Source organism: Haliotis rufescens, unplaced genomic scaffold (genome assembly GCF_023055435.1).
Source record: "Haliotis rufescens isolate VD_foot unplaced genomic scaffold, xgHalRufe1.0.p SCAF_111, whole genome shotgun sequence".
NCBI classification, from domain to species: domain Eukaryota; kingdom Metazoa; phylum Mollusca; class Gastropoda; order Lepetellida; family Haliotidae; genus Haliotis; species Haliotis rufescens.
In genome coordinates this window covers 80,215-107,079 of record NW_025963793.1, presented here as the reverse complement: position 1 = coordinate 107,079, position 26,865 = coordinate 80,215, and the positions used below count along the sequence as shown (strand labels likewise).

The 26,865-nt window shown below is 40.0% G+C and overlaps 1 protein-coding gene across 1 annotated transcript; it reads left to right on the top strand.

The window, feature by feature from the left end:
* The first annotated feature begins 764 nt into the window (after window positions 1-764).
* LOC124151319 lies at window positions 765-26,311 on the top strand. Its single transcript, XM_046523721.2, has 6 exons — window positions 765-912; window positions 20,191-20,290; window positions 21,082-21,204; window positions 22,476-22,583; window positions 25,324-25,463; window positions 26,078-26,311. The coding sequence occupies exons 2-5, from the start codon at window positions 20,196-20,198 to the stop codon at window positions 25,448-25,450; spliced, it is 453 nt and encodes a 150-aa protein (XP_046379677.1). The 5' UTR covers window positions 765-912; window positions 20,191-20,195; the 3' UTR covers window positions 25,451-25,463; window positions 26,078-26,311.
* Window positions 26,312-26,865: the final 554 nt, after the last annotated feature.

Here is a 26,865-nt window from a genome sequence, read left to right as displayed (position 1 = left end):
TACGCTAATTCCAACACTTATGTCTTCTATAATGTAAAGTGTCTGCAACAATTTCTGATAATAGGTATTTTTGTTTTGCATGTAGACACAAAATAGAACATATTACACCAACGTTGGTGTTAAAAGGGTTGTAACATATTTCTGATGGCATCAAACATTTAAATCAATTTGTAAATATACCAATAAAGTTCTTGAGTGGTTTACGAAATAGATCACCTTGTGACTCTGACGACACGTTCTACCTGCCCTGTTCTGGAAGGTAATAGATTATGTCTATTGTAATACAGCCCCCGTGATCTGTCACCTTGGATCAAACCCACGCCGACACTGTGTTATCCAGTTCTATACAACACAAGTGCTCTAACAATGAGATGTCTTTAATATGAATGAAGACAATCCGATATGGTTATACAATGAACAATTATTGTCAACGTTAATTGCAGGTGGCTTGCAAATTGATGTTTAATTGACGTCAAACACGTTCACGTGATCGCCAAGATCTTACTAATTCTTAAATGTGAACATGAATATCGACCGAACCTGACGCTAAAGACACGTCACTTAGTGCAAATACTCGATCAGGGCGTTATTTGTCATTGGGTAGTTCTTGACAGTGTATCGAGTCAATATTTCTTGGCGTATCTTCGCTCGTGCTTCCAGGGACTATGTTAACATACTCTGCATTCTAGCTGGTGCCGACCAATCACATTTGTCAAAAGATAACGGTAGGTGGAATCTGATTGGGCAGACCGAGTGTTTCTGATAATTATCACCCCCGTGTGTTCTCTACGTGTGAGGTTGCACGCGTACCAAGGGAGTTGTTTGGGGGATATAAAGTCTGATCGACTGACAATCATCCATTGCAAGAAGAACCGACTTTGGTGCTAGCTGCAGGAAGGAAGAGAAACACAGGTAAGTCCACATCTCAATTTGTCAATCGTTCTCAGAACTTCACAAGTTTGTCCGTCATTCGCTTCGTGTAATGATAAATGTTTGATCATTTTGTTTTATTTGAAAATAGTTATTTATTCACATGGATATTCGTGTAACCAAAGGAGCATACACACCCGTTAAAAAATACTGAACTGGCGATTTCTTTTCACATTTCTCATATATTTCATTCTTGGGTGATTTGTTAAAATTTCTTCTGAGTGTGCAAGTTCACAATGAGGATGTCCACACACATTTAGAATATGGCATTTCGGAATGACGTCTTTGCTTTTACCTTTAATGGTATAAGCCTTTCTCTAATTGGATTATTTATTAAAACTCCCAAATTCTCAAATACCTATCATATATTAATATACAACTTCAATATAAATTTACAGGTGATTTGGCTGGTGAATAGTGACATTTTATGGATTACAAATACTTTTTAAAGGATTTTAAAGAGAGGGATGTTGTATATAAAAGTTTAAGGTTGGACCGTGTATCAATATAGTTTAAAATATATTATGCTATACTAGTATATGCAATTTCATCGTTATGCATGCCTTCAAATGTTTTACTGAGTTTCGTATGATGTGCTGTAGAAATGTGACATCAAGTTTCTGAGTGTGACGCCCAGCGCACAGCGTAACACGAAACGTGCGTGACCGGGCTTAATGGAGCAATATTAAATGTAACGAGATTTCTCCTTGCATGTTACACATAAGACAGATGAGGGATACTTAGCATCTTTCCTTTTCAGATTAGTTTATACTGGTCATACTATATTCACTTGCAATGATCTGACACAGGGGTAAGCCTGTCCTATATATCAGGTGAACCAGTCACTGCCTTCCACTCAAGTACAGTAAACTACGGTTATAACGAACTCAAAGGGACCACTAATTTTAGTTCGTTATAACCGTAGTTCGTTATAAGCATATATACAGCATAACGACAGCAAATAGTCGGGACAAAAAAGTAGGTTCGTTATATCCGTCAGTTCGTTATAAGCGTGTTCGTTATAAACTTAGTTTACTGTACAGCCTTATAATGTGTGTGACATTGTCCATATGTTTGAACACGAGAAAATAGAAAGCGAAATACATTTTCATTTCTATCTGATAGGAATTTACGGTTTATTAACCTTTCTTTAATTGTATTTGCCTTTGTTGATTGTCACGTATCAGGTATAAATTAATTGTGTAAAAACAATCATGAATCTTAATCGACATTGTACAACAAGTAAAACCTTCCCGGTTTTTAGTTAAGGGTTAACAATTTCTCATATCTGGCTATACGGTATGTCAAGGAAATTGTCAACGGACACGGCGAATACAGCTGTACATGGTAATTATAAGGCGATTCCTATTATCTTGAAACCGAAGCAGTGAGATGGGTTTATCGCGTACGCCGCAATGAATATTATTTCAGTTATATCACGGCGGTCCAGCGTAATTGGAGTTAATCGCAATGCGATGTCGGATTGAGATTACAGGTTAGGGGCTGACAAACCAAACTCTCAACAAAGGGGAGTACAGTAAACTACGGTTATAACGAACACGCTTATAACGAACTGACGGATATAACGAACTTACTTTTTTGGTCCCGACTATTTGCTGTAGTTATGCTGTATATATGCTTATAACGAACTACGGTTATAACGAACTAAAATTAGTAGTCCCTTGGAGTTCGTTATAGCCGTACTTTACTTTATTTGATTCGAGCACACGGAAGCGGGATCATTCCTCCATGTTTCCTCTGACATCCTGAGAAAATGTCTTTTGGATTGACTAAGTCAAAACAAGGTAATCTTGACAAGAAGTGTAACTTAAGCTTCCGGTGTGTCGATGATCCGATATAGTCCAATAACCATCAAATAGCCATTTCCCTTCCACTGATTTATCCACCTGAACTGGAAATAAAGAAGACTAGCGAGACCGCCCCATCTGTTTCATATTTAGGTGTGTGCATAAACATTCAGAGTGACAAGAGATTCGCCAGAAAGACTGTCTGACAAGAGGGATGACTTCAACTTTCCAACAGCTAACTTTCCCTTTGTGCCGAATAATATTCCAGAAGCTTCAGCCTTTGGTGTTCACATTTCACAACTTTTGAGGTATACTCGAGCATGATCTTTCTTCGGATATTTCAAAGATCGCCATACGACTCTTGCTGAAAGGTTGATGGACCAAAGTTACAACATTCAAGGCCTCAGTAAAGCTTTCAGAACGTTATATGGTGGACACGTGGATGAAATTTCTAAATTTGACGCATCAGCGACGAAAAATATGTCTGCTGCAATTCCCTATTTTGACATGTACCAATGTTCCCGTGTGTTGTAGGTGACTTGCCTTTGCATGTGTCTCTGACGGGTTCCACCTGTGGGGCAGGATACGCTCCCTTCTCGCGAACACCTTGTATCATCACTGTTGATATTGATTCATGCACACAACCTAATGACATAGTTGGAATTGTACATTAGACTTTGCTGTAAACAGATATTTCTTATGGCTATGGAAAGGGGTTTGTCACTTATATTCTATTGTGAAAAAAATAATATTCTTAATCTACTTTTATCATGTTACTTTAACTTTTTACACACCTAATCACAAGCATCTCCTTGGAAATAATAAATGACTTCTTTACAATTCCTTTCAGTTGACATACCGTAATAGCCGACGCCCTTATAACTGAGATTTGAATTCATCGGTTCAATTCAACTTCGACAAAGCCAAAACTCTATATCTACTTTCAGCGTGTTCCCATTAGTTCCAAGGACACATGATGTTGTGCAGAGTTGTGAAACCTATGATCGTTAGTTTGAATCCCGGTTTCGATCTGATTGTTTCTTGGTTTGTCAGGACCAATACCATTTTCGTAGCTTTGACTAATGATGTAAAACTTCTTTGAGTGGCATTTAGAAGATGGAATGGTAACTAAGACAAAATTGTTATGGATGAGCAACTTCTTCATACAATTGGGCGACGTTTCGGCGTAGATTCTAACACCGTTATCAAGCAAATGATGTACAAAGTAGGTAGGTAAAACTAGGATGTAAGAGTCTGAGACCAACATCACTTTCAAAGGCTCACTGAACTGACTGAAATCCTGCAGCGTTGAACCAAAGTCACTCACACACTTATGTGTCCCTCTTATCGAATAGATAAGTAAAACGTTTAAACTTCATTGGTATATACGTCTCCATAAAGGCAACACATGTATCTAGGACTAATCACGTTTAATGGCCCAGGTATTCAACGGCACTAGACAAGACTATCAATAAAGTCGAGCATGTTCATTTCTAGACTGCAATATATTGCCATGGTAACGGAAGCATTGTAGATCTTACAATCTCGCGTCAACACTATTTGTTTCTCCAACCATATAGCAATGTACCTTGATTGGTATTTTGAAGAATAATTCCTAATTCTAATCACTGATCAGCTCGTATATGGTCCTATATATTATTGACAACTTGTAATACTTATCTTCAGATGTAAATGCTAGTGTTAAGACAATATCCCAGAAAATGTGTCTTGAAGAGATAGCATATTAACATGGAGTATCTCTTAGATTAATGAATGCCCTTAGGTTAGCACCTAACGAAGTGCAATGATGGAAAGATGAGAGAGGAATGAATCAGATTTACGTCTTAATTAGTTCAAAATCATTGGTGAGTGGGTTGGGGTCTTTTCAAATCACTACAGTTTCCAATTCTCATTTTGTCAAATGTCAATCATATTCGTGCTTCACACTGCCGACTGTCGTCACTCTACACAAGTGGGTATGGCTGTAAAGTTCACAACATATGATGTCCGTCATTCGAACTGACGTAAACGTTTCATGTCATAATCTCCAATGAAAGACTTGAAACAAATTGGACTCAACCTTTTGGAATACTAGGAAAATCAATAAACTCATATGTAAATTATCACAAGATTGGATAACAACAATTCTTAGGCGTCGTTTTGGAAAATCGATATTTGTATCTTAATGTATACGAGCATGGTATTGCTTGGTGTGTCAGCACTGACTAACTTTTAAACAGTTCAGATGTGATAACATACATTATAATTTGGGAATATATTTGATACAGTCAAACACCGTTGTGTCGAACTTTGAGGTGTCGAACTTACGGTTTTCTCGAAGTAAAAGCTTTGTCCCTGCGTAGTCCTTCTTTATACATCATGTTCGGTTGTGTCGAACTTCACATAACTCGAAGTATTTTCGTAGGCCCCTTTAACTTCGACACAACGGTGTTTGACTGTATATCTTTAGTCAGATAGTGATATCTAATGCCTTAAACGGTTGATTACAGATGATAACTGACACAGATATTATTGAAAAGAAAATCAATTATATGTGTGTCAGATACATTTTGTATTGAACACAAACAGGAAAGTTTACGTTCAACACAATATGAATGTGTGGCAGTTGTGTTGGAAAAGTGTCTGAGAAACACATGACTAATAAGTCAACACATTTTGGTCTGCACATCGGATTAAACACAGTGAATGAGTTGGTTTTTATCTCCGCTTTGAAGGGTATTTCATTTCAATTACAGCGTGTTAAATTTATGTGGGATGAAAGCATGAAGTGATGCAGGTTTTGGGTTTAAAAAAATAGAATTTTCCCTGAAATTCAGTAAGCGGTAGAATACTCTTTCCTGGTTAACACCTTTACCAGCCTAAGCTGGGTACAGGTCTATCTGGCTGCTGGTACTGCGTGATGCTAGCCTATGATGGAGAGGGCCACCAACGTACTTCTTAGTGTGAATGCTTAAGTGAGTGAGTGAGTGAGTTGGGTTTAACGCCACTTTTAACAGTATTCCAGTTATATCGCGGCGTGTCAGCTTAATGTGGGACGAATGCCCGAAGTGATGCAGGTCTCAGACATTTACCACTTCTGTGAAACCCACGAGCACGGGTATGGTGCTGACAAACCTAGAAACATAATCCGGTGCGAACCGGGATTCGAACCCACAATCATAGGTTTCTGTCGTGCCCAAGGGACGCGTCTCTGCACAGCGAATCACGGCGCCACAGACGACTGGGCCAACAGTGCCCCCGCTTAAGTCCTTCATATCCGACTGTATGGGGGTGGCAAGTGAGACTGATTTAGAAACCGAAGGTGTCTTTGGCATTAAAGGTGATTCCAATTGAAGGCCTTTTGCCGAACGCAAAATATATTCAAGCCTCAGTTACGATCTTTTGTTTGTCGTTACATCCATAATTTGTTGATCGTGATTCGAGTATTGACATATCTTTGACATCGACAAATGAATACACTCTGTGTGAGCCAGTGTGACAGGTAGAGGTTATGTAAGAAGTTAGAACAAGAAGTTAGTGTTTGCAAGGAATCATGCATGACAACACCTCTTTGAATATCTACTCAAAGCATTAGTTATGTACATATAAATGTATCGAGAACTCAAATCTAAAACTAATAATGAGTATGTGGATTAAAGATGTTAAGGATTTAATTCTATCTGTGTACAAGAAACCGCTCGTCAAGACCGACCAGGGTCGCTTGATGCCGTTGATGTCGTCGAACCGAACCGCCTCTTTTACCAGGTAGAATTTGGAGTTCAAGTTTTCAACTAATCTGATAAATATACGGTCTACTTCAGCCCAATTAAAAAACAGAAATTTAATATATTTAAAGAAAAAGAGAAGAGTGTCTCTAACAAAATCCTAAATATGACCAAACTGGTCCGATTTTGCATCCTTTTGTTGTACTGTACAATGCTTTACTTGCAGATCACAATGAAAAATCCAAATTTAATTTTCCAAGGACAGAAGCCTTGATATTAAAATTGGTAATGGTATTGTTTCCAAGTATGTCTCCTATACAACAGGCACCATTCTCTGCCATTCTCTGTCATTCTCTGCCATTCTCTGCCATTCTCTGCCATTCTCTGTCATTCTCTGCCATTCTCTGCCATTCTGCCATTTGCTGCCATTATCTGCCATTCTGGCATTCTCTGTCATTCTCTGTCATTCTGCCTTTCTCTGCCATTCTCTGCCATTCTCTGTCATTCTCTGTCATTCTCTGTCATTCTCTGCCATTCTCTGCCATTCTCTGTCATTCTCTGTCATTCTGCCTTTCTCTGCCATTCTCTGCCATTCTCTGCCATTCTCTGTCATTCTCTGCCATTCTCTGTCATTCTCTGCCATTCTCTGCCATTCTCTGCCATTCTCTGTCATTCTCTGTCATTCTCTGCCATTCTCTGTCATTCTCTGTCATTCTCTGCCATTCTCTGCCATTCTCTGTCATTCTCTGTCATTCTGCCTTTCTCTGCCATTCTCTGCCATTCTCTGCCATTCTCTGTCATTCTCTACCATTCTCTGTCATTCTCTGTCATTCTCTGCCATTCTCTGCCATTCTCTGTCATTCTCTGTCATTCTGCCTTTCTCTGTCATTCTCTGCCATTCTCTGCCATTCTCTGTCATTCTCTGCCATTCTCTGTCATTCTCTGTCATTCTCTGCCATTCTCTGCCATTCTCTGTCATTCTCTGTCATTCTCTGCCATTCTCTGCTATTCTCTGTCATTCTCTGTCATTCTCTGCCATTCTCTGCCATTCTCTGTCATTCTCTGTCATTCTGCCTTTCTCTGCCATTCTCTGCCATTCTCTGCCATTCTCTGTCATTCTCTGCCATTCTCTGTCATTCTCTGCCATTCTCTGCCATTCTCAGCCATTCTCTGCCATTCTCTGTCATTCTCTGCCATTCTCTGTCATTCTCTGTCATTCTCTGCCATTCTCTGCCATTCTCTGCCATTCTCTGTCATTTCTGTCACATGGTGAGTCACTGGAATTAGTACCTTTACGTCTGATGGGGAACATGTACGCCCGAGTCAGTGTTTGCAGGATGCAGGAGTTATAGGAGCATGCGTTGGTTGACACCAGATCACAGGTGATAGTTGGATTCCTTGCTATAGCTTGTTATTTCATACACTCTGTAACCATTTGAGACTTTCGAACCGTTTGTCGCATGCCAACTGCGATGTTATTTTATGGATGAAGGGGTGTAAATGAAAGATTTAGTCAGTTGTTGAAGGTAAGGTGGGGGGTTTAACGTAACAGCAAATACACTAATTTATTTTGGTGTGACGCGGCCAGGGTATCGAACTTCCAATCTTCTGTTCCTTGGGAAGAAGCTCTATCCACTAGGCCACTGAGTCGATCTAAAGCACATGTGACCCATGTCGTAGATACTTACTACTGTAGCGAAACCCACGACAAAGTATTATGATCAGGGCTGACTGACACAAGGATTATGATGAGGGTTGACAGACAAAGGATTGTAATTGGCACTGACAGACAAAGGATTATGATTGGTGCTGACAGATAAAGAATTACTTTGGGTGCTGAAAGACAAAGAATTATGATTGGTGCTGACTGATAAAGAATTACTATTGGTGCTGAAAGACAAAGAATTGTGATTGTAGCTGACTGATAAAGAATTAGGATTGGTAATAACAGACAAAGAATCATGATTGGTGCTGACAGATAAAGAATTACTATTGGTGCTGAAAGACAAAGAATTGTGATTGGTGCTGACTGATAAAGAATAAGGATTGGTAATAACAGACAAAGGATTATGACTGGTGCTGGGAGACAAAGAATAATCATTGGTGCTGACTGATAGAGAATTATGATTAGTCCTGACTGATAAAGAATTATGATTGGTAATGACAGACAAAGAATTATGATTGGTAATGACAGACAAAGAATTATGATTGGTGCTGACAGATAGGAATTTTGATTGATGCTGACAGATGAGAATTTTGATTGGTAATGACGGACAAAGAATTATGATCATGGATGACATCAAAGGATTGTGGGATAAGGCTGACAGAGATAAAATCATAATTAGACAAAGTGTCATGATCGGTGCGAAGCTGGGTCTCAAACTGACGATAAATGCATTTTTGCTGCAACGTTATGAAAAATACGACACGCCGTAGCTTATGTTTGTTTATGAAGTGATTTATGTGTCTTTGTTTATACAATTACAATGTGTTTACGGACAGTTTGTCAGTAATGTCTTATTTCTACTTCGATAAAAATGAAAAGGTATTGACGTTCCTCGTGGGTAACATGGGTTAGAATTGGTCCTAACGCTGGTCATAAGAAGCGAGTTAAAGGATCGGGTGGTCAGACTCGGTGAAATGGTGGCGTTTAATCGTACACCCGACATTTCTCGTAATATCAAAAACTGGCTTGACAGGCCCACACCCGAATATTTACAGGCCGTCGTTATTTAGCTTGACTATTGCTATTGATACATAAACAAACACACCATAGACTATTCATTTTCCATTGTTATACATGTTTCTATAATCGCGCAAGGATTATAAAGTCACGTGAGACCTAGTCCCCTGAACAGGTTTAATTAAGACCTGAATCATTTTGTTTATGAACGTAAAAATATTTGCACAGTATTTTTTACATTTAAACCTGCATAAACGCAAAAACATGTTTACGTTACTTGGAATACGTCTACAATAATAACTTCCCAGACTGCTCATTTAATCATTTACGGACAAACATTCAGTGACATTGTCTGGCGCAATAATGCAACACAAGCCACGCCCACCTTGTTTCAGCCAATCAAAACACAGTAATCCGCTCATGGGCCTGTACTAATTATTTGTTTCGGTCTATGGGAACACAATGCAAAAAATAGCTTGGTGAGCTTATCAAATGGCATGGAAATTGTAATGTATATATATAACCAATTATGATACCATATTCATTATCATGCTAAAAAGGTAACAATGTTTGAAGTGGTACACTATAAATAACTCCAGATTATTATTCAACCATTACCCCGTTTCATGCCAAAGGGGGGCACGGGTGGCCCAGTTGTCTAAGGCACCGCGGTTCGCTGTGCAGAGTTGCGTCCCTTGGGCACGACAGAAACCTATGATTGTGGGTTCGAATCCCGGTTCGCCCCGATTATGTTTCTAGGTTTGTCAGCACCATACCCGTGCTCGTGGGTTTCACCGAAATGGTTAACATCTGACACCTGCATCACTTCGGGCTTTCGTCCCACATTAAGCTGACACGCCGCGATATAACTGGAATACTGTTAAAAGCAGCGTGAAACCCAAATCACTCACTCACTCATGCCAAAGATTCAAACGAGGTATGAGCTAATATCAGTGTGGAACATCAGCGAACTATCAGAACTACCTTCTACTGTCACACATTCCTCTTCGTTGTTTCATGGTAATAAACTGGAGATGGTTCCAGGATCACAAGAGGTAGATCCTCTTTCAATGTGTGTTAACTGATGAAACCCGATTGCGCGGATCTCCTTCGCGTGTTTTATACAGAGGCCCACATAGCCATGGTATGGTGTTACTGCCCATGAGACTTGAGACATCTCAATCTTTAGTAAATAAAGAGAAAAAAACGTATTATTGTCATTGTACCACTGTGTAATGGGAATGAACATTTGATAATAGGAGGGTGTAGGTGTGCGGGGTGGTGTATGTGTGTGTTGGGGGGTGGGGGGTGATGGGGGGGGGGGGGGGGGGGGGGGGGGAAGATATTTTGAGAAAGGGTCTCAAATCATATAGGTTTCGTTATGAACCGATATCGCCCGTGGTCACGCGTGGTCTCTCGTGGTATCGCGTGGTCTCGCGTGATGGCTTAAGCTACAGCTTCAGTTTAATAACACAATGAAATAATGCGTAATCATGTTAAAATACAACCCGAAAGTTAAAGTAAATCCATAAAGAAATGAAAATAAATGCAACACAAATATGCTGCGAAGAACTTACATGTAGTACATTTGTAATTGAGAAACTTTAATATGTTATGTTCGTGCTGCATTTAACTATCCCGTAAGTTCGTACTGCACGTGCATTTCGTGCAATTTGATCGTAGTAGTACATTCGTAACTAATGCTAAGCTTAAATTGTGCATTTCAGAAGGTAGGTCAGTAAACTGTCTGTTTATTATAGAATTTCTACAGCTGAAACTGTAGGGTGACGTCATAGCTGTATTTTAATACTTGTTTAGTTTACTGGTTTCACGTGAAAGATGTATTAGGTCCCACTGCTTTGATTACCAGTGATTGATAGTGTGAGTGTTTGGTACGATGTTACACTACATCAGCCAGGCTATACCTGCGTATACCTCTTATACAGCCATTATGACAAATCATCCCCTATGAAGATTGCATATTACAAGCAGTCAATACAGGGAACCTAACGTAGTTTAAGTGAGTGAGTGGGGTTTTAAGCCCCTAACAGTATTCCAGTTATCACGGCTTAGACCGCCTCCGTGCTCTAGTGGTAGAGCGTCCGCCCGGAGAGCGGAAGGTCCGGGGTTCGATCCCCGACCGCGTCATACCAAAAGACGTTAAAAGATGGTACTTGTTGTTACCCTGTCTGGCGCTCGGCATTAAGGGGCTAAAACAAGGACTGGTCGCAATATACGCAATGATTACCTTGTTGCTGTTGCAATAAATAGGTTGTTAAATATCATGATGTGTGAACATTACACACTATATCTAGTCATGATTACTTGAAGGCTAAAAAATATTATATCCAAAATATCAATTCGGTACAATTTAGTTTGCAACACCTTATTTCCATGGCATCATAACAGTTAGCAAAGGCACCAGTACTCATTGAATACATGTAGTCCGCATGAATAGTCCGCGGAGGGATCTGACGCCACAGACAGATATACAGGTTAACCGTGCTGTTGGCGACGTTAAACGACAGAGTCACGCCGCACTGCATGTTTCGAATACATCTTTGAATTTGATTCTGGAAACAGTTTTGTCGCTTATATTTACAAATTGACTCCATTTAGTGTCAATGACTAGATATCGACCTAAAACAACTCCCTGTTGATATATTTCTCCATTTATCCCAGGTTGACTACTTCCTTCATGCAAGCACTGCACGAAAGGCAACCGTTAAAGCAGTACGATCTATATTCAGATTTGTCAGCTAAGGAGATGTTTGTGTCGCTGGTCAAGAGTTTACATCACTCATTATGTTTCTTTCATGAAAGGACACTGAATGACTTGGATAAAAAGAAACGCGGATAAAGTTACATTGTACATTTTTTTAGGACAATGTATGCAACAAGTTGCTATATTTATACATGGATTCACTGGGAGTGGTCGAGCTTTGAACAGTGTTTCAGTTATATGATTACATGTCAGGTTTATGTGGGCTGAGAGACCAAACTGATGCAGGTCGTTGACGTTTACCGCATTGGTGAAACCCTCGAGTACATGTATGGTGCTTACAAACCCAGAAACATGATAAGGACGAACCTTGATTCGAACCAACGGCCATATGTTTCTTGCACGCCTAAGGAATGCAACTCTGCACAGCGAATTGCGAGGCCTACCGTGCCCCCAATACACATGGATTTGGATAGGGATTGAGTTCTTGTGCGCGGCGATAGGCTATTGAGAGTTTGAGAGTTGTAACAATGGGCACCGAGCGTTGAATCGGCTTCAGATTTAGAATATAGGTCCCAAGCAACCTATGCTTGTCTCCAAGAGGGATTCCGATTTAGAATATAGATCCCCAACAACCTATGCTTGTCTCCAAGAGGGATTCCGATTTAGAATATAGGTCCCAGCAACCTATGCTTGTCTCCAAGAGGGATTCCGATTTAGAATATGGGTCCCCAGCATCCTATGCTTGTCTCCAAGAGGGATTCCGATTCAGAATATAGATCCCCAGCAACCTTTGCTTGTCTCCAAGAGGGATTCCAATTTAGAATATAGGTCCCAGCAACCTATGCTTGTCTCCAAGAGGGATTCCGATTTAGAATATAGGTCCCAGCAACCTATGCTTGTCTCCAAGAGGGATTCCTATTTAGAATATAGGTCCCTAGCAACCTTTGCTTGTCTCCAAGAGGGATTCCTATTTAGAATATAGGTCCCCAGCAACCTATGATTGTCTCCAAGAGGGATTCCTATTTAGAATATAGGACCCCAGCAGCATATGATTGTTTCCAAGAGGGATTCCTATTTAGAATATAGGTCCCCAGCAACCTATGCTTGTCTCCAAGAGGGATTCCTATTTAGAATATAGGTCCCCAGCAACCTGTGATTGTCTCCAAGAGGGATTCCTATTTAGAATATAGGACCCCAGCAGCATATGATTGTCTCCAAGAGGGATTCCGATTTAGAATATAAGTCCCCAGCAACCTATGATTGTCTCTAAGAGGGATTCCGATTTAGAATATAGGTCCTAGCAACCTATGCTTGTCTCCAAGAGGGATTCCGCTTTAGTATATAGGTCCCAAGCAACCTATGCTTGTCTCCAAGAGGGATTCCAAATTAGAATATAGGTCCCCAGCAACCTATGATTGTCTCCAAGAGGGATTCGAGTTTAGAATATAGGTCCCCAGCAACCTATGATTGTCTCCAAGAGGGATTCCAATTGAGAATATAGGTCCCCAGCAACCTATGCTTGTCTCCAAGAGGGATTCCGATTTAGAATATGGGTCCCCAACATCCTATGCTTGTCTCCAAGAGGGATTCTGATTCAGAATATAGATCCCCAGCAACCTATGCTTGTCTCCAAGAGGGATTCCGATTCAGAATATAGATCCCCAGCAACCTTTGCTTGTCTCCAAGAGGGATTCTGATTTAGAATATAGAACCCCAGCAACCTGTAATTGTCGGCGATGAAGCAGCGACTAAATGGATCGGGAGGGTAGGCATTGAGTATTTGTGTTCGTGTCGTTGTAGCGTAGAGAGATACTCATGCTATCACTCACTGGGTTACTGGTCCAAACTCGATTATTTCTATACCGCTGTCATATAGCTAGACAATTGCAGTGCGGCTTTAAGCAACAAGCAAACTAAACTAAACCTTTATTTCCATCATTATCAGCTTAACAATATCAGAAGTGTTTGTCAGTAGTTATTGAATTCTCGGTAGTATTTCGTGGTTGGTCCTATATAAGAGGCGGGCACAATATACCAATCCGCTCACACCAATGCAAACAATGTCACACTTGACCATTGACTCGTATGCGTCTTGAAACCTGCACAACGTGTTTACAGAACTCTCTGTGATCACGAACATGTAAAATGTACATGCTTCAAAGGGCAGTAAATCTAGAGCGCTTCAATCAAGGCTAAAAGGGGGTAGTTATTCAGTTCTTGACCTTGTTTAAATGAGGTCACATATTGGGAGGATAATTAGATAAAGGCTCACCGGTCCTCTCTATCAGGCATTCAGGGTACGGGGAGGTGACTGGCACGTTCAAACCATGTAGGTGAGGTTTTTTAAACTTTTTAAACTCGCGCTCCCTTTTTCTTTTTACCTTATGCCTCTGTTCTGTTTTCCCAGTATCTGACGTCACCATGGTTGTGATTCTAGATTTATTAGTATTTTGAATTCCTCTGAGGCCTGCGCCACTTCGGGATTTCCTTTCTGACAAGCCGTGATATAACTGCAATACTGTTCAGCAATATTCAGATTGTTTTATTCATTGCCATAGCCCCATAAGTTCAACGTATTTACAAGCAAGGTATGGGTGTTTCTTCTAACTAACAATGCATGATGTATGTACAATGCAATATTTTGTAATAAAGTATTTTGAAGTTGACATGAGTATGCAAAACAAATTAATATTTGGGTAAGTTATAAACTACTTTGGAATATACTTGTTTCTTAATTGACGATAGAGTTTACACACAAGCATAAAATGATACTCATTTTCTACAACGTTAAGGTTACAAGATGTACAGATATTAAGACTTTTTAAATATACCTTTATAGATCTTTAAATCATAATATCCTGCTCTGAACTGCGCTAGCGATACTCGATTTTTTTTTATTGTAACAGATATTAGATATTCTTCGAGTATAAATTGTTGTTTGAAGAGAGAATAGGTATATGTACATTTGCTATTTCTTAGTTTTTCTATCCACATTTGCTGAAAACAATCTTTAGCTCTTTGGAGTAATAATGACATAAACATCTTGACATTTCCAACACCCTGATCCATCCATGCGTATCCAAGGCCTAAACTGAAAAGGGTGATTTTGATATTTGTTGCCCAATTAATTTTATTGCGTGAGTGACTGGCATTTTGATCCAGATAGAACAGCATGTTATAAACTTTTACTGGGTATCGCGATGATGGAAGATTCGTCAGTAATACTGTTCAAAGCGGCGTTAAACCAAACTCACTCACTCACTCACTCACTCACTCACTCACTCACTCTTTATATGTTCACTTCGTCCTTTCCACTTCTCTGAATGCGACCGCTGCCTTTATTAGTGAGCGCTTCTGTCTTGTTCTGGGTGAAATGGGGTTTAACGGTGCGTTCAAGATTATTTCACTTGTATAGCTACGCGCATGCACGTGCGTGCGCGTGCATGCGTGCGTGCGTGTGTGTGGCTGCTTGTGCTAGTGCCGATTGTATAATGCTAGCCCTTGAGATATCATACTGCAGTTTAACATGAAGACTCCGAACCAACCAGTCCCTTAATGCCGAGCGCCAGGCTGGGTAACAACAAGTAACATCTTTTAACGTCTTTTCGTATGACGCGGCCTGGGATGCACGCAAGAGGGGTGGTGTAACAACTCAATTAAGCCGATTCCAAGCCGACCACTCCCTTTTTATACCGAGCGCCAGGAAGGTATTTTGGTATAGAACCAAAGCATTTCTGCTCACTACACCGGTGGTTGCCGGTCTTGTTCTAACTTTCTAACATGCGACAATTGCGGAAAACTTAACTTCTCATTTCACTCAGTATGCTAACGTAGATACAAATCCTATACTTTAAAACTTTCAACAAAATTCCCACAGGGATTATCACACATGTTGACTTGACACAGACTTCGTTCACCTGAAATTGTTGTATCAAATATACATGTAACGACTAGGCAGTGACTTTCTTATATCGGTGTAAGGATCCAACTGGAGATTTGAACTTTCAATACGACTAAAGATATTTACTTGACAGGAAAAATACAACGTCGCCCAATCATGGCTGAATCCACACATCTGCCAAGTCTCGGGAAATCTCGCCCGATTTATCGCATTAGGGGACACAGGTTTTTAAGGTACATTGTGAAAATATTAATAAAACTGCCAAAATCACCAGACAACTGCGCCTCTGAGTAGGCCTGGAATGCATCAAGCTTCTTTTGTTTTGAAATCCCTTACTTTTCACATAAAACCTGATTTCCTGGACATCCGGCATTCATTCCATAGTCTAGCTGAAGCGTTAAGAGGAGATGGCGTTTACACTTCATCTTCGGATATAAAAATGTCATCTCAAAACTTATTTAATCTTTATGGGCGAAAGAAACATTTATATTTTCAGTTTGAGTAGATAATGTTTTTAGTGGTTAAAACTGTGACATATCCGTATTGACTTCGCCAGTATTAGAGAGGAATCTCGCACAAAGTCGATGCCTGTAGAAGGCACGGCAATGAAGCTAACCCAGGCCAATGAGCGAATGTTGTGTAACACAAGCCAGCAATTTCCCGGTTATATCCCGACAACCTGTAAATAATCAAGTCTAGACCAAACAAATGAGTAGCAAAGATTCCCATTTTAGTCGATTCTGGTGAAAAGACAGAAAAAACTATGCAAATTAAATGGTAATTTCAGAAGCTAAAACATAAAACGTCAACGCCAGAGACTAACCAGTCTCGATGAGTGATAGAAAAATCCATTTGGTATGGAATACTGTAAGGGACATTCTCGCGATCTCGCATTCTCGCGATCTCGACCTATGGAAACGCGAGAATGTCCCTTACAGTATTCCATAATTTGGCGTAAAAGGCAAGACAGCGGTCGTGGCTACATAAAGGGATCACCTAAGATTAGTTATGCCACCAGGTGTTCGCGGAACGCATTAATGTGTAAATGCCGGATGCTATATATTACCTGAAGCAGTTTGAGTCACTACAAGTATCAAATACTGTTTGAGGAACGTTTGAGGTACAATTGACCATACTCTTTCTACGAAGGTTTCAAAGAGTTTCAAACGACTCTTTCTTCAAAGTTTTTTTATCAGGTTGCAATATTCAAGGACTTAATTAATACAGCTTTCAAAACGTATTATGGGAGACATGTGGATGACATTTCCAAATTTGACGAACTGGTAACCAACACAGTTCCCTTTTGTGCATGTATCATGTGGTACCGTGTTTTTATACTGGCCTTTGCATGTGTTTGTGACGGGTGTCACCGGTGGTGCAGGATACGCTCACCTTTTCTCTAACACCTGGTATCATCACTTTTGGGACACCAGAAATTGGCTTCACACATTGTATCCCTGGTCAAAAACACATGCAAAGGTAAGTCAATCGCCTCGTGTGTTTCATATCTACGTCTATGCATAAAGAGTCACTAAAACCTATTAACAATACTGTATGACAAGCTATGTGATGGGTGCCACCGGTGGGGAAGGATATACGCTAACCTTTTCGCGAACACCTGGTATCATTACTATTTGATAGAGATTCATAAACACATGCTCATGATATAGTCGGAATCGTACAATCGACTCTTCTTTATGCAGAGATTTCTATTGGATATGGAAAAGGTTTTGTGGCTTTACTTTCAATATTCCACCAATAATTTTAGTTTTTGTTTAGATTTATTCCAATTCCAGTGGTACACAGACAATTTCAAGAACGTTGGTTTGTTTTTGTAGCTGTAAAGCACTGTCCGCACGGGTACATGGTCTGCGTATAGATGTGGTATCTGAGTATTAATAAATTGGCCTTGATTCATCAACACATGCTTCTGGCATAGTCGGAATCGTACAATGGATTTCGTATCTAAATAAAAGCAACAAACCCTTTCCAATCTGTGAAAGACAAGTCCATTGTATGATTCCTACTAAGTTATAATAGTAATTAATAGTATTCGCATCCATAATGTAAGGAAGCAGTGGTACGTTTGTCTTCGCATCCATAATGTAAGGAAGCAGTGGTACGTTTGTCTTCGCATCCATAATGTAAGGAAGCAGTGGTACGTTTGTCTTCGCATCCATAATGTAAGGAAGCAGTGGTACGTTTGTCTTCGCATCCATAATGTAAGGAAGCAGTGGTACGTTTGTCTTCGCATCCATAATGTAAGGAAGCAGTGGTACGTTTGTCTTCACATCCACATTGCAATGAAGCATCACATTTCTTTGATGGGCATCTGCCATATTTACTGATGAACTATGCGGGCATATGTGATATATAGAATACTAAACGAGCTCCCGTGTAATACCAATTTTATGAAACAAGTGAATAGTTCTGGTAACTAGAACTATTCACGAGTTGCATTAAATTGGTACTACACGGGGGTCGAGTTTAGTCTTTATTTATTACTCGCCGTTTAAAACTTGTTTTAGAATTTCTATGTCGTGAGTGAACATGGGCAGGCATCGTCGCGATCCACGGCATAATCATACTGAGTTTAACAAAACAATACTTAAAACACGTCAAAAGTTGATAGATGGATGGATTTAATACCATGCAACGGCCCACCTTAATAATTCATGGTCCCTTTTCAGAAAGTTATCGTAGCGCTGGACATCAATTAATGCAATATACCTAGACATACAAGTGTCCTGGCGCTACGATCGCCTTGCGGAAGGGGGTCCTGCACCACAAAGCTTACAATCACGTCACAATACCCTATGACGTAATTTGTGAATTTATTTTCAAGATCCATCGGCTAAACAATGCCATGTGACGTCAGCCTAGCAACAGGGTTGCTAGGGTCATCGACTGACAAGGCTCCTTTCAGTGATCTATAATCCCTATACGCAATGTCGTTGAATAAGCCCAGGGGTGTTGAGAGTTTTCAATATTTGTTCGTGAAATTTGTTCCCGCAGATTGTGGTTTCGAATCCCGGTTCGCCCCGATTATGTTTCTAGGTTTGTCAGCACCATACCCGTGCTAGTGGGTTTCACCGAAGTGGTAAACGTCTGAGACCTGCATCACTTCGGGCTTTCCTCCCACATTAAGCTGACACGCCGTGATATGACTGGACATACTTGTAAAAGCGGCGTTAAACCCAACTCACTCACTCACTCACTCACTCACGGGCCAGTAATAAATACTGATATGTCCATTCCGCATTGTTAAAACTAATCATTTGGCGTCCTTCTACCCATTTCTCATAAGAAACGGTGCTTCGCAATATATTTAGATAAAGAGTTACAGTTACTATAACGGGGTTCTTTCATTTCAGAACTTTATGGTTGTTCTGACCTTTTAAGGAACACATGCAATTCTCCAATTACGTTCGTCACGAGTTTCGCTGGATCGCTATATCATATTTTGTTTTCCCTTAAATCTATCAAATGCAAATTCTGAAAAAAAGGAAAGTTTGCTCAAGATGAATACATATCCTACAAGTTTACATTCATGCGCAAATATGTAAAATTTTATTTGTGATTTTAATCTCCATCAGTGAGAGTGAGTGAGTTGGTGGGTGTGCGAGTGAGAGCGCGTGAATGCGTGAAAACATGCCACGTTTTATGTACACATCCTTATATTGCTGAAGCACATGTAACACATGTGGCGTCTCCTTGGGCAAGTAATTTTGTTCGAATTGTGCCTCTGGTCACCCAGCAGTGGACGGGTACCCGGTAGGATGAGATGGTGGTTGTTGACCATCTAGCGCCTAACAGGCAGCTATGGTTGTGTGATCCCAAAGGAGCTGAGAAGGATTCTTGAGTGCACAATGATCCTGTTATCGTAAGGGCAGGAGCATGCCCCTGAGTGGTGGGGAAATATGAGCAATATAGCCTTTAATTATTATGTACAGATTAAAATTTAAAAAAAAAAAAATTTAAATTGGCAAAGAGGGTTTGGGTTATCCTGGCACAGTCAGGCTAGTTAGGCTCATCATCAGCTCAGGGCGCTGGCCCCCTCTACAGGCAGCCCAGACAGCGAATGGGACTTCTCCCAGGAAGCGCTGCATAGTCAAACCCACCCAGAACTTTCCGGAGAATGTGACGCCTCCCCAACACTGCAGCCGTCTGCATTACCCAGATTGTCAGAAGGGCTGTATTCCTGGTAGCAAACCCGGATACTCTCCCAATGTAATTCAACAGATTGGGAGGTACCAAACCTAAGGCACCGAGAACAAATAGTATAGTATACGTAACCTTAATGCATGCCGGACACGTCGATGTTGCTTCTAATAAGATGTCTGGTTTGAGGAAAACACCTTTTTGTGAATTTATGACTGTTATTTGTCTTCATGTAATTTTGTTTTCTTTAATTTCAGACGACATGAACAACACAAGAATTTCAATCCTCGTCGTAGTTCTCTCCCTTTTATTAGCAGCTTTGACAGACGCCAGGGGACTTCCGGATGTTAAAAATAGGTATGTTGCGTGTGCTCTAACTAGTTGTATAACAAAAGGGCTCCAAATGAGATGCTGTGTAAAATATCATTTCATAGCTTTATGTTTTATTACTCTCTACTTTTTAGTGTATAGTTTCTATTTCGGGTGTCTTGATCATGCGAAGGATGGATGATGTGCACGTAACTTTTTAAATTCTATATGCATATCATAGTGTATTATATTGTTAATTCACTTTTTAGAAGTAATAACATATTTAACGCCTCATGGAATAGTTTTGTGATTGGAGAGTTATGTTGACGAGAGCTTGCAGTGTATTCTTTTTCATTTTCCATTGTACAACCATTTTTTTCAAATCCCATATAAACATGTTTGTGAGATTCAAATTGACCTGTGTTGAGTTACCAGGGTTAAGAAGAGATCCCCAGCAAACCATGCTTGTCGTAAGAGGCGACAAACAGGACGGGTGGTCAGCCTCGGTGACTGGGTTGTTTGCGTGTCATAGTACCCCGACGGTATGGATCATTGCTCACAATATCAATCACTGGCTTGCCTGGTCCAGACTCAATAACTACAGGCCGCCGTCATCATAGGTGAACAATTGCTGAGTGAACAAACAAATAAACAAAGAAACAATCACACTGACGCTGATGTTACCATGTCTTCTACAAACAAAACGCTTTATATTAATGAAATGTGTTATCGTTCCAGTCATAATAGTGCCCACGCACCAGCTGATACTGTCATCCAATCACAAATCGCGTAGCAAATGTTAACAGCGGGTGTTGCGTTTCGGCGCTGTTTGCTTTCAGGGTAAAACGCCAGTCAGCCGACGTGCAGGCGGCAGAATACTTGGCATGGATTGCACTTGGCGGAAGGTTACCTCGAAACGGCTGTGCTCAGGTTGCGTGTGGGGTGGTCGATATAGTCAATAGGTTTGTTAGCATTTGGTGATAGAGGGGACACAAAGTAGTCCTACCAATGTTGAAATCACAGATCAAATTGACCTTTCGTGATTAAAAAATTATACAAGGAGAGTTTCGGTCAAAAAAGTTAAAAACGAGGCACTTCTTCTGAACCAGGTAATATGTTTAATCAATACTGGTTGCGATCTTTTTCTCGACGATGCCCGTAAAACATTTCTATAAATGATGTTTGGAAACGTTTTTTGTTTGCATTTCCATCTTGGTCGTGGCAGTTTGTAAACCTAGATTGTCGTTGGCCGGACTACTGATAATTGTGCACGAGGCAATGTTACAGTTCGCATGCTGGTTGTGTACCACTACACATGTATGCCTATATACTGCATGCAGTCCTGCATGATGTATTATTATTATTATTATTATTATTATTATTATTATTATTATTATCATATATCAATGCAACACTCGTGATCTGTATGATATTAATCTCAACCAATTGCGTTGTAGTTGATATAAATAATCACCGAATTCCTATCTCTCTCTCTCACACACACACACACACACACACACACACACACACACACACACACAGCACACACACACACACACACACACACATACACACATCCTTTTCCATCGTATTTAGGGCGCCATTCGGAGTGTGAAGATTACGACCAATGGAACCTGCGAACGTTCTTGTCTGACTTTTAAGGGAGGGGTGTGCTGTCATTGCAACCAATGGAACCTGCTAACGTTCTTGTCTGACTTTTAAGGGAGGGATGTGCTGTCATTACGACCAATGGAACCTGCTAACGTTCTTGTCTGACTTTTAAGGGAGGGATGTGCTGTCATTACGACCAATGGAACCTGCTAATGTTCTTGTCTGACTTTTAAGGGAGGGATGTGCTGTCATTACGACCAATGGAACCTGCTAACGTTCTTGTCTAACTTTTAAGGGAGGGATGTGCTGTCATTACGACCAATGGACCCTGCTTACGTTAATGTCTGACTTTTTATGTCTCTTTCAGACAATCGTCACAATACAGCAGGATGTCGTATTCATTCATTTTCTTTCAGAGGACTTCTTAAACGCTGGACACAGCGCACATGGACAAATGCTTCGCTGCTGTGACTGTCAGCGAAGCGGCAAAACGCTAAGTTGCCTCTCACAGATGCTTACCCACATAGGAACATCGTCCCAAGCTCTGCGCTCATTGCTGTGTGATTATTTCTTGATTCCTCCAGTAACCATGGTTAACAGATGTGTCTCTCACTTTGTTTAGAATCAGGCGGTCATCATCCGATCAGAGAATAGCAGAGTTACAGGCCCTGATGGCCTTGGTACAAAGTGGCGGCATGGTTGCCCATGGACAGTATGACCCCCTTAGTATGTAGGTATCCCTGTCGGTCGGTCACGTGTGGGACCATTGTTGGGTCACGAGTGGCGATATCACGTGGTGATGTCACGTGTTCTACGTCCACCGTACAGCGTCACCATGGCAACGTCTTGCCCTGTGCGTATATGTGTTCAACCCTTTACGTCGGATCAAACTCGACTATCTGTGTTTGGTTTTAAAAGGGATATTCCTTTGGGAGCGTGGTATGGAGTGTGTGCTGTAAACAATGATGTGTCTATGCTGTAAACAATGTGTTAAGAATGTACACACGCGAGACATGTTTAGATCTAAACATGATTAGGGATGAGTCTATATGCTAAACGGAATGCGAATTTGGTGTGTTAAACGCATTTAGGTCAAAACATATGAAATGAGCTGTCGTCTCACAGCCTTAACAATACCTAAACACAATGTCAAAATTATGGGACAAGGAACGAGTTAAAGTTTGTGTTCAAGATCTAAACACATTTTGTACTGTGTGTATAATGTGTCATACCATGCCCGAATATGTTACCCGCGCGTTACTCATGTGTTTTGTGTGATTATTTTCGTGATAGAAACTGAGTCTTTTGTCCCAGATATTCAAACTATGGGTGGGGCGTTCGCTTGTCACGCCGAAGACCGGGTTCGATTCCCGATATTGGTACAATGTGTGAAGCCCATTTCTGGTGTCCCCCGCCGTGATATTGCTGGAATATTGCTAAAAGCGGCGTAAATCCATACTCACTCACTCACTCAAACTATGGGTACTAATGTGTGACGTGTTCTCAATTGAATGTTTTTTTGAAAATCGATATTGATTAATCTATACGGATAAATAGAGTGTTCTACCTGTATGTATATATCTGTAATGTCGTCTCTTTGTTTGTGCATATTTGTATGGAGATAATACTGTGAATATCGTCTTCGAACGACAAACATAGAGACCGTTCACCTTTTGTTTTGTAATAATAGGAATGTGGTGAAATATTGCTGCTCTATTGATAAGCTGTTAAGAGAATGTCGCCCTGTAGCTGCGTCTGTTTGTATGATTGACCTTACTGTATGATTGACAATACTGTATGATTGTCTTATGTTATGTTAACCTTACTGTATGATTGGCCATACTGTTTGATTTATTTACTGTGTGATTGACCATGCTGTATGATTGTCTTTATTGTGTTAACCTTACTGTATGATTGGCCATACTGTATGCTTTATTTACTGTGTGATTGACCATACTGTATGATTGTCTTTATTATGTTAACCTTACTGTATTATTGGCCATACTGTATGCTTTATTTACTGTGTGATTGACCATACTGTATGATTGTCTTTATTATGTTAACCTTACTGTATGATTGGCCATACTGTATGATTTATTTACTGTGTTATTGACCATACTGTATGATTGTCTTTATTATGTTAACCTTACTGTATGATTGGCCATACTGTATGCTTTATTTACTGTGTGATTGACCATGCTGTATGATTGTCTTTATTATGGTAACCTTACTGTATGATTGGCCATACTGTATGATTTATTTACTGTGTTATTGACCATGCTGTATGATTGTCTTTATTATGGTAACCTTACTGTATGATTGGCCATACTGTATGATTTATTTACTGTGTGATTGACCATACTGTGTGATTGACCATACTGTATGATTGACCATACTATATGATTGACCTTACTGTATGATTGACCTTACTGTATGATTGGCCTTACTGTGTGATTGGCCTTTCTGTGTCATTGTCTTCATTGTATGAATGCCTTTATTGAGTGATTGACTTTACTGGACGTTTGTCTTTACTTTATGATTGACCTTACGGTTACAGCATCATACAGTGTGTGACTTAACGCTGGGTGGCGATACCCTCAATACGGTCGAACATTGTGTTGCATTATAGCAGGTTCGCGCTCTGGTGTTGGGGATTTTGTTACTTTGCCTCAATGCAAAAAAACGTGTATTATTTAAATGACTACTGTGTGTGCATGTATATGTATATGTAACTCAAAGCACTTTGTATTGAGAAATCCCTGACCTGTCTCCTCCCTATATGCGTCCTTCACTGTGTCTGCATGTTCCCTTTGTACAACACGTGTGTATTACAATGCCCACTATACTAACACAACCAACCGTCACGATATAACAGTCCATAAAAATTGTCATGTTTGTGATTTGAAAACATGACATCTTTTATGGATAACAACTTCTTTATTGCTTGTAACGACGTTTAAGGGCTACTTTTTTGTCTCTTTATTCACAGTATTCCAAAACAAATACTTGACTGCATGATCAAATTGGGCCAACTTCAATGTGTCTTACTTGAACACGTTCCAAGGCTGTAAAATGCATACACAATACATGCACTTACACTTGTGCTACCGAGACTAATAAATATGATTGATTCGTTTGTGCGTCAGTATATGTATCTGAAACACTTTGTGACGTAACATGTTTGTATGGTTTGTTTACAATATATCATATTGTCTTTGTGTGTATACGGCAAACTGTTTTTTTCTTAAGGCTAATTCCTTACGTGTTCATAACACCATGCCTATCAAAATATTGATGCATGTCCACGATGTCTTTAATATCAGTCTTACTGTAGGCATTTAATGGAACGACTTTTCAAGACATATATTGCTGAAAATGAACCAATACATACTAAAAGGTTTTTTTCTAAATTTAGGTTTTAATTCATGTATTCGAAAACACTTAATTCATTACTACATTTTTTGCGACAGTGGAAAGAGGAAGCGATCCGGATTCCGGCCGGAAATTCAGTCTGAGGATGACGAGAGGAGATGGGCACTAGTCAACGCCATTGTACAGAAGGAAGCCAATGAGATTTCAAGAGAAAGTGAACAGTGAACCTTTACATTAGGTAAATGACGGATTAATCATATTTATAACACATTTGATGAAACTTGGTCAACGCGAACTTCATTAAGTCGATATATTGTTTAAGACTATGTCTGTTTCTAGTCCCGGCGGAATCTGCAACGACAATGGTTCATTATTCCAATGACTTTTTGTTGATGAGTGACAATTAAGTGTAGAAACATTATTTTTATAAGTTTTCCTCATCATAATGACTAAAATATAGAATTTAGCTATACAAATCCTTTCCATTGCCCTACCTCATAATTTGTATTGACCCTTTGGGGATTCCGGGTTAGAATCTGCATTGGCGTTAAGTCCAACTCACTCACTCACTCATTTCCGAATACGATTTGTTGGTTCACAGCAAGAGAATGAATATGACATCATTATCGCTACTGCAAATTGGGCCACCTTAAAACAATCTGGGATATATACTTACGCACTGTCCATAGCATATGCATAGAGCCACATTGGTCATCTAATACCTGTTTAATCTTCACAAAGGTAAGTTCCTGATTATCAATATATGATTTGTGAACACATATGTTAAATCAGCTTATTCCTAATTTGATAAAAAAAGCTCTTTTTAAATCAATATATTTTTTGACGTTTCAGCATTCCTACAAAAGCCGAGAAAAACTTCCAATTCACCAACAGGGGCGAGACTTCAGCAGGGAAAGGCGTGATTTGTGTTTGAGTTCCAGTACCACGTGACATGCATGAACCAATCACAGTGACCTCGAAAGGAGTTGTTCCACTCTATATTTCTACGGGCGTTATATACATATTTTATTGAGCATCCAACCAAAACCATCCTCTTTCAATAAAAGAATTGTGTAAAAAGGGTCATACGTGCTCCGTGTTCTTAATTATCAAGTTTTGTTTGTTTTATCACAGAGGATTCATCATCTCAAGTCGCAAAGAAAATATATTTTAAATTATCTATCAGACGTTTACAGGGGCGTCGGGTAGCCTAGGGGTTAAAGCGTTCGCTCGTCACGCAGAAGACCGGGTTCAATTCCCGACATGGGTACAATGTGTGAAGCCCATTTCTGGTGTCCCCTGCCGTGGTATTGATGGAATATTGCTAAAAGCGGCGAACAACCACACTCACTCACTTTACACATAGTACTGTTTTGTTGGTAGGTATGCTCGCTAGTTATCACAAACAACCATGTGGATCACGATTTGGTATTTGCTCTTAAAATGATGTGTAGGCCAGCGGTTAAAATGGACACAGGTTTGATTCAACTATTGGCGTGCCTCACACTGATCTCGCTGGAATAAGACTACAGAGGAATTAACTCGCACTCACTCACTCACTCACTCACTCACTCACTCACTCACTAAACTTGGGCGACATTTCAATACAGGAAGTAGCATCTTTATTAAAGGCAAGAGAA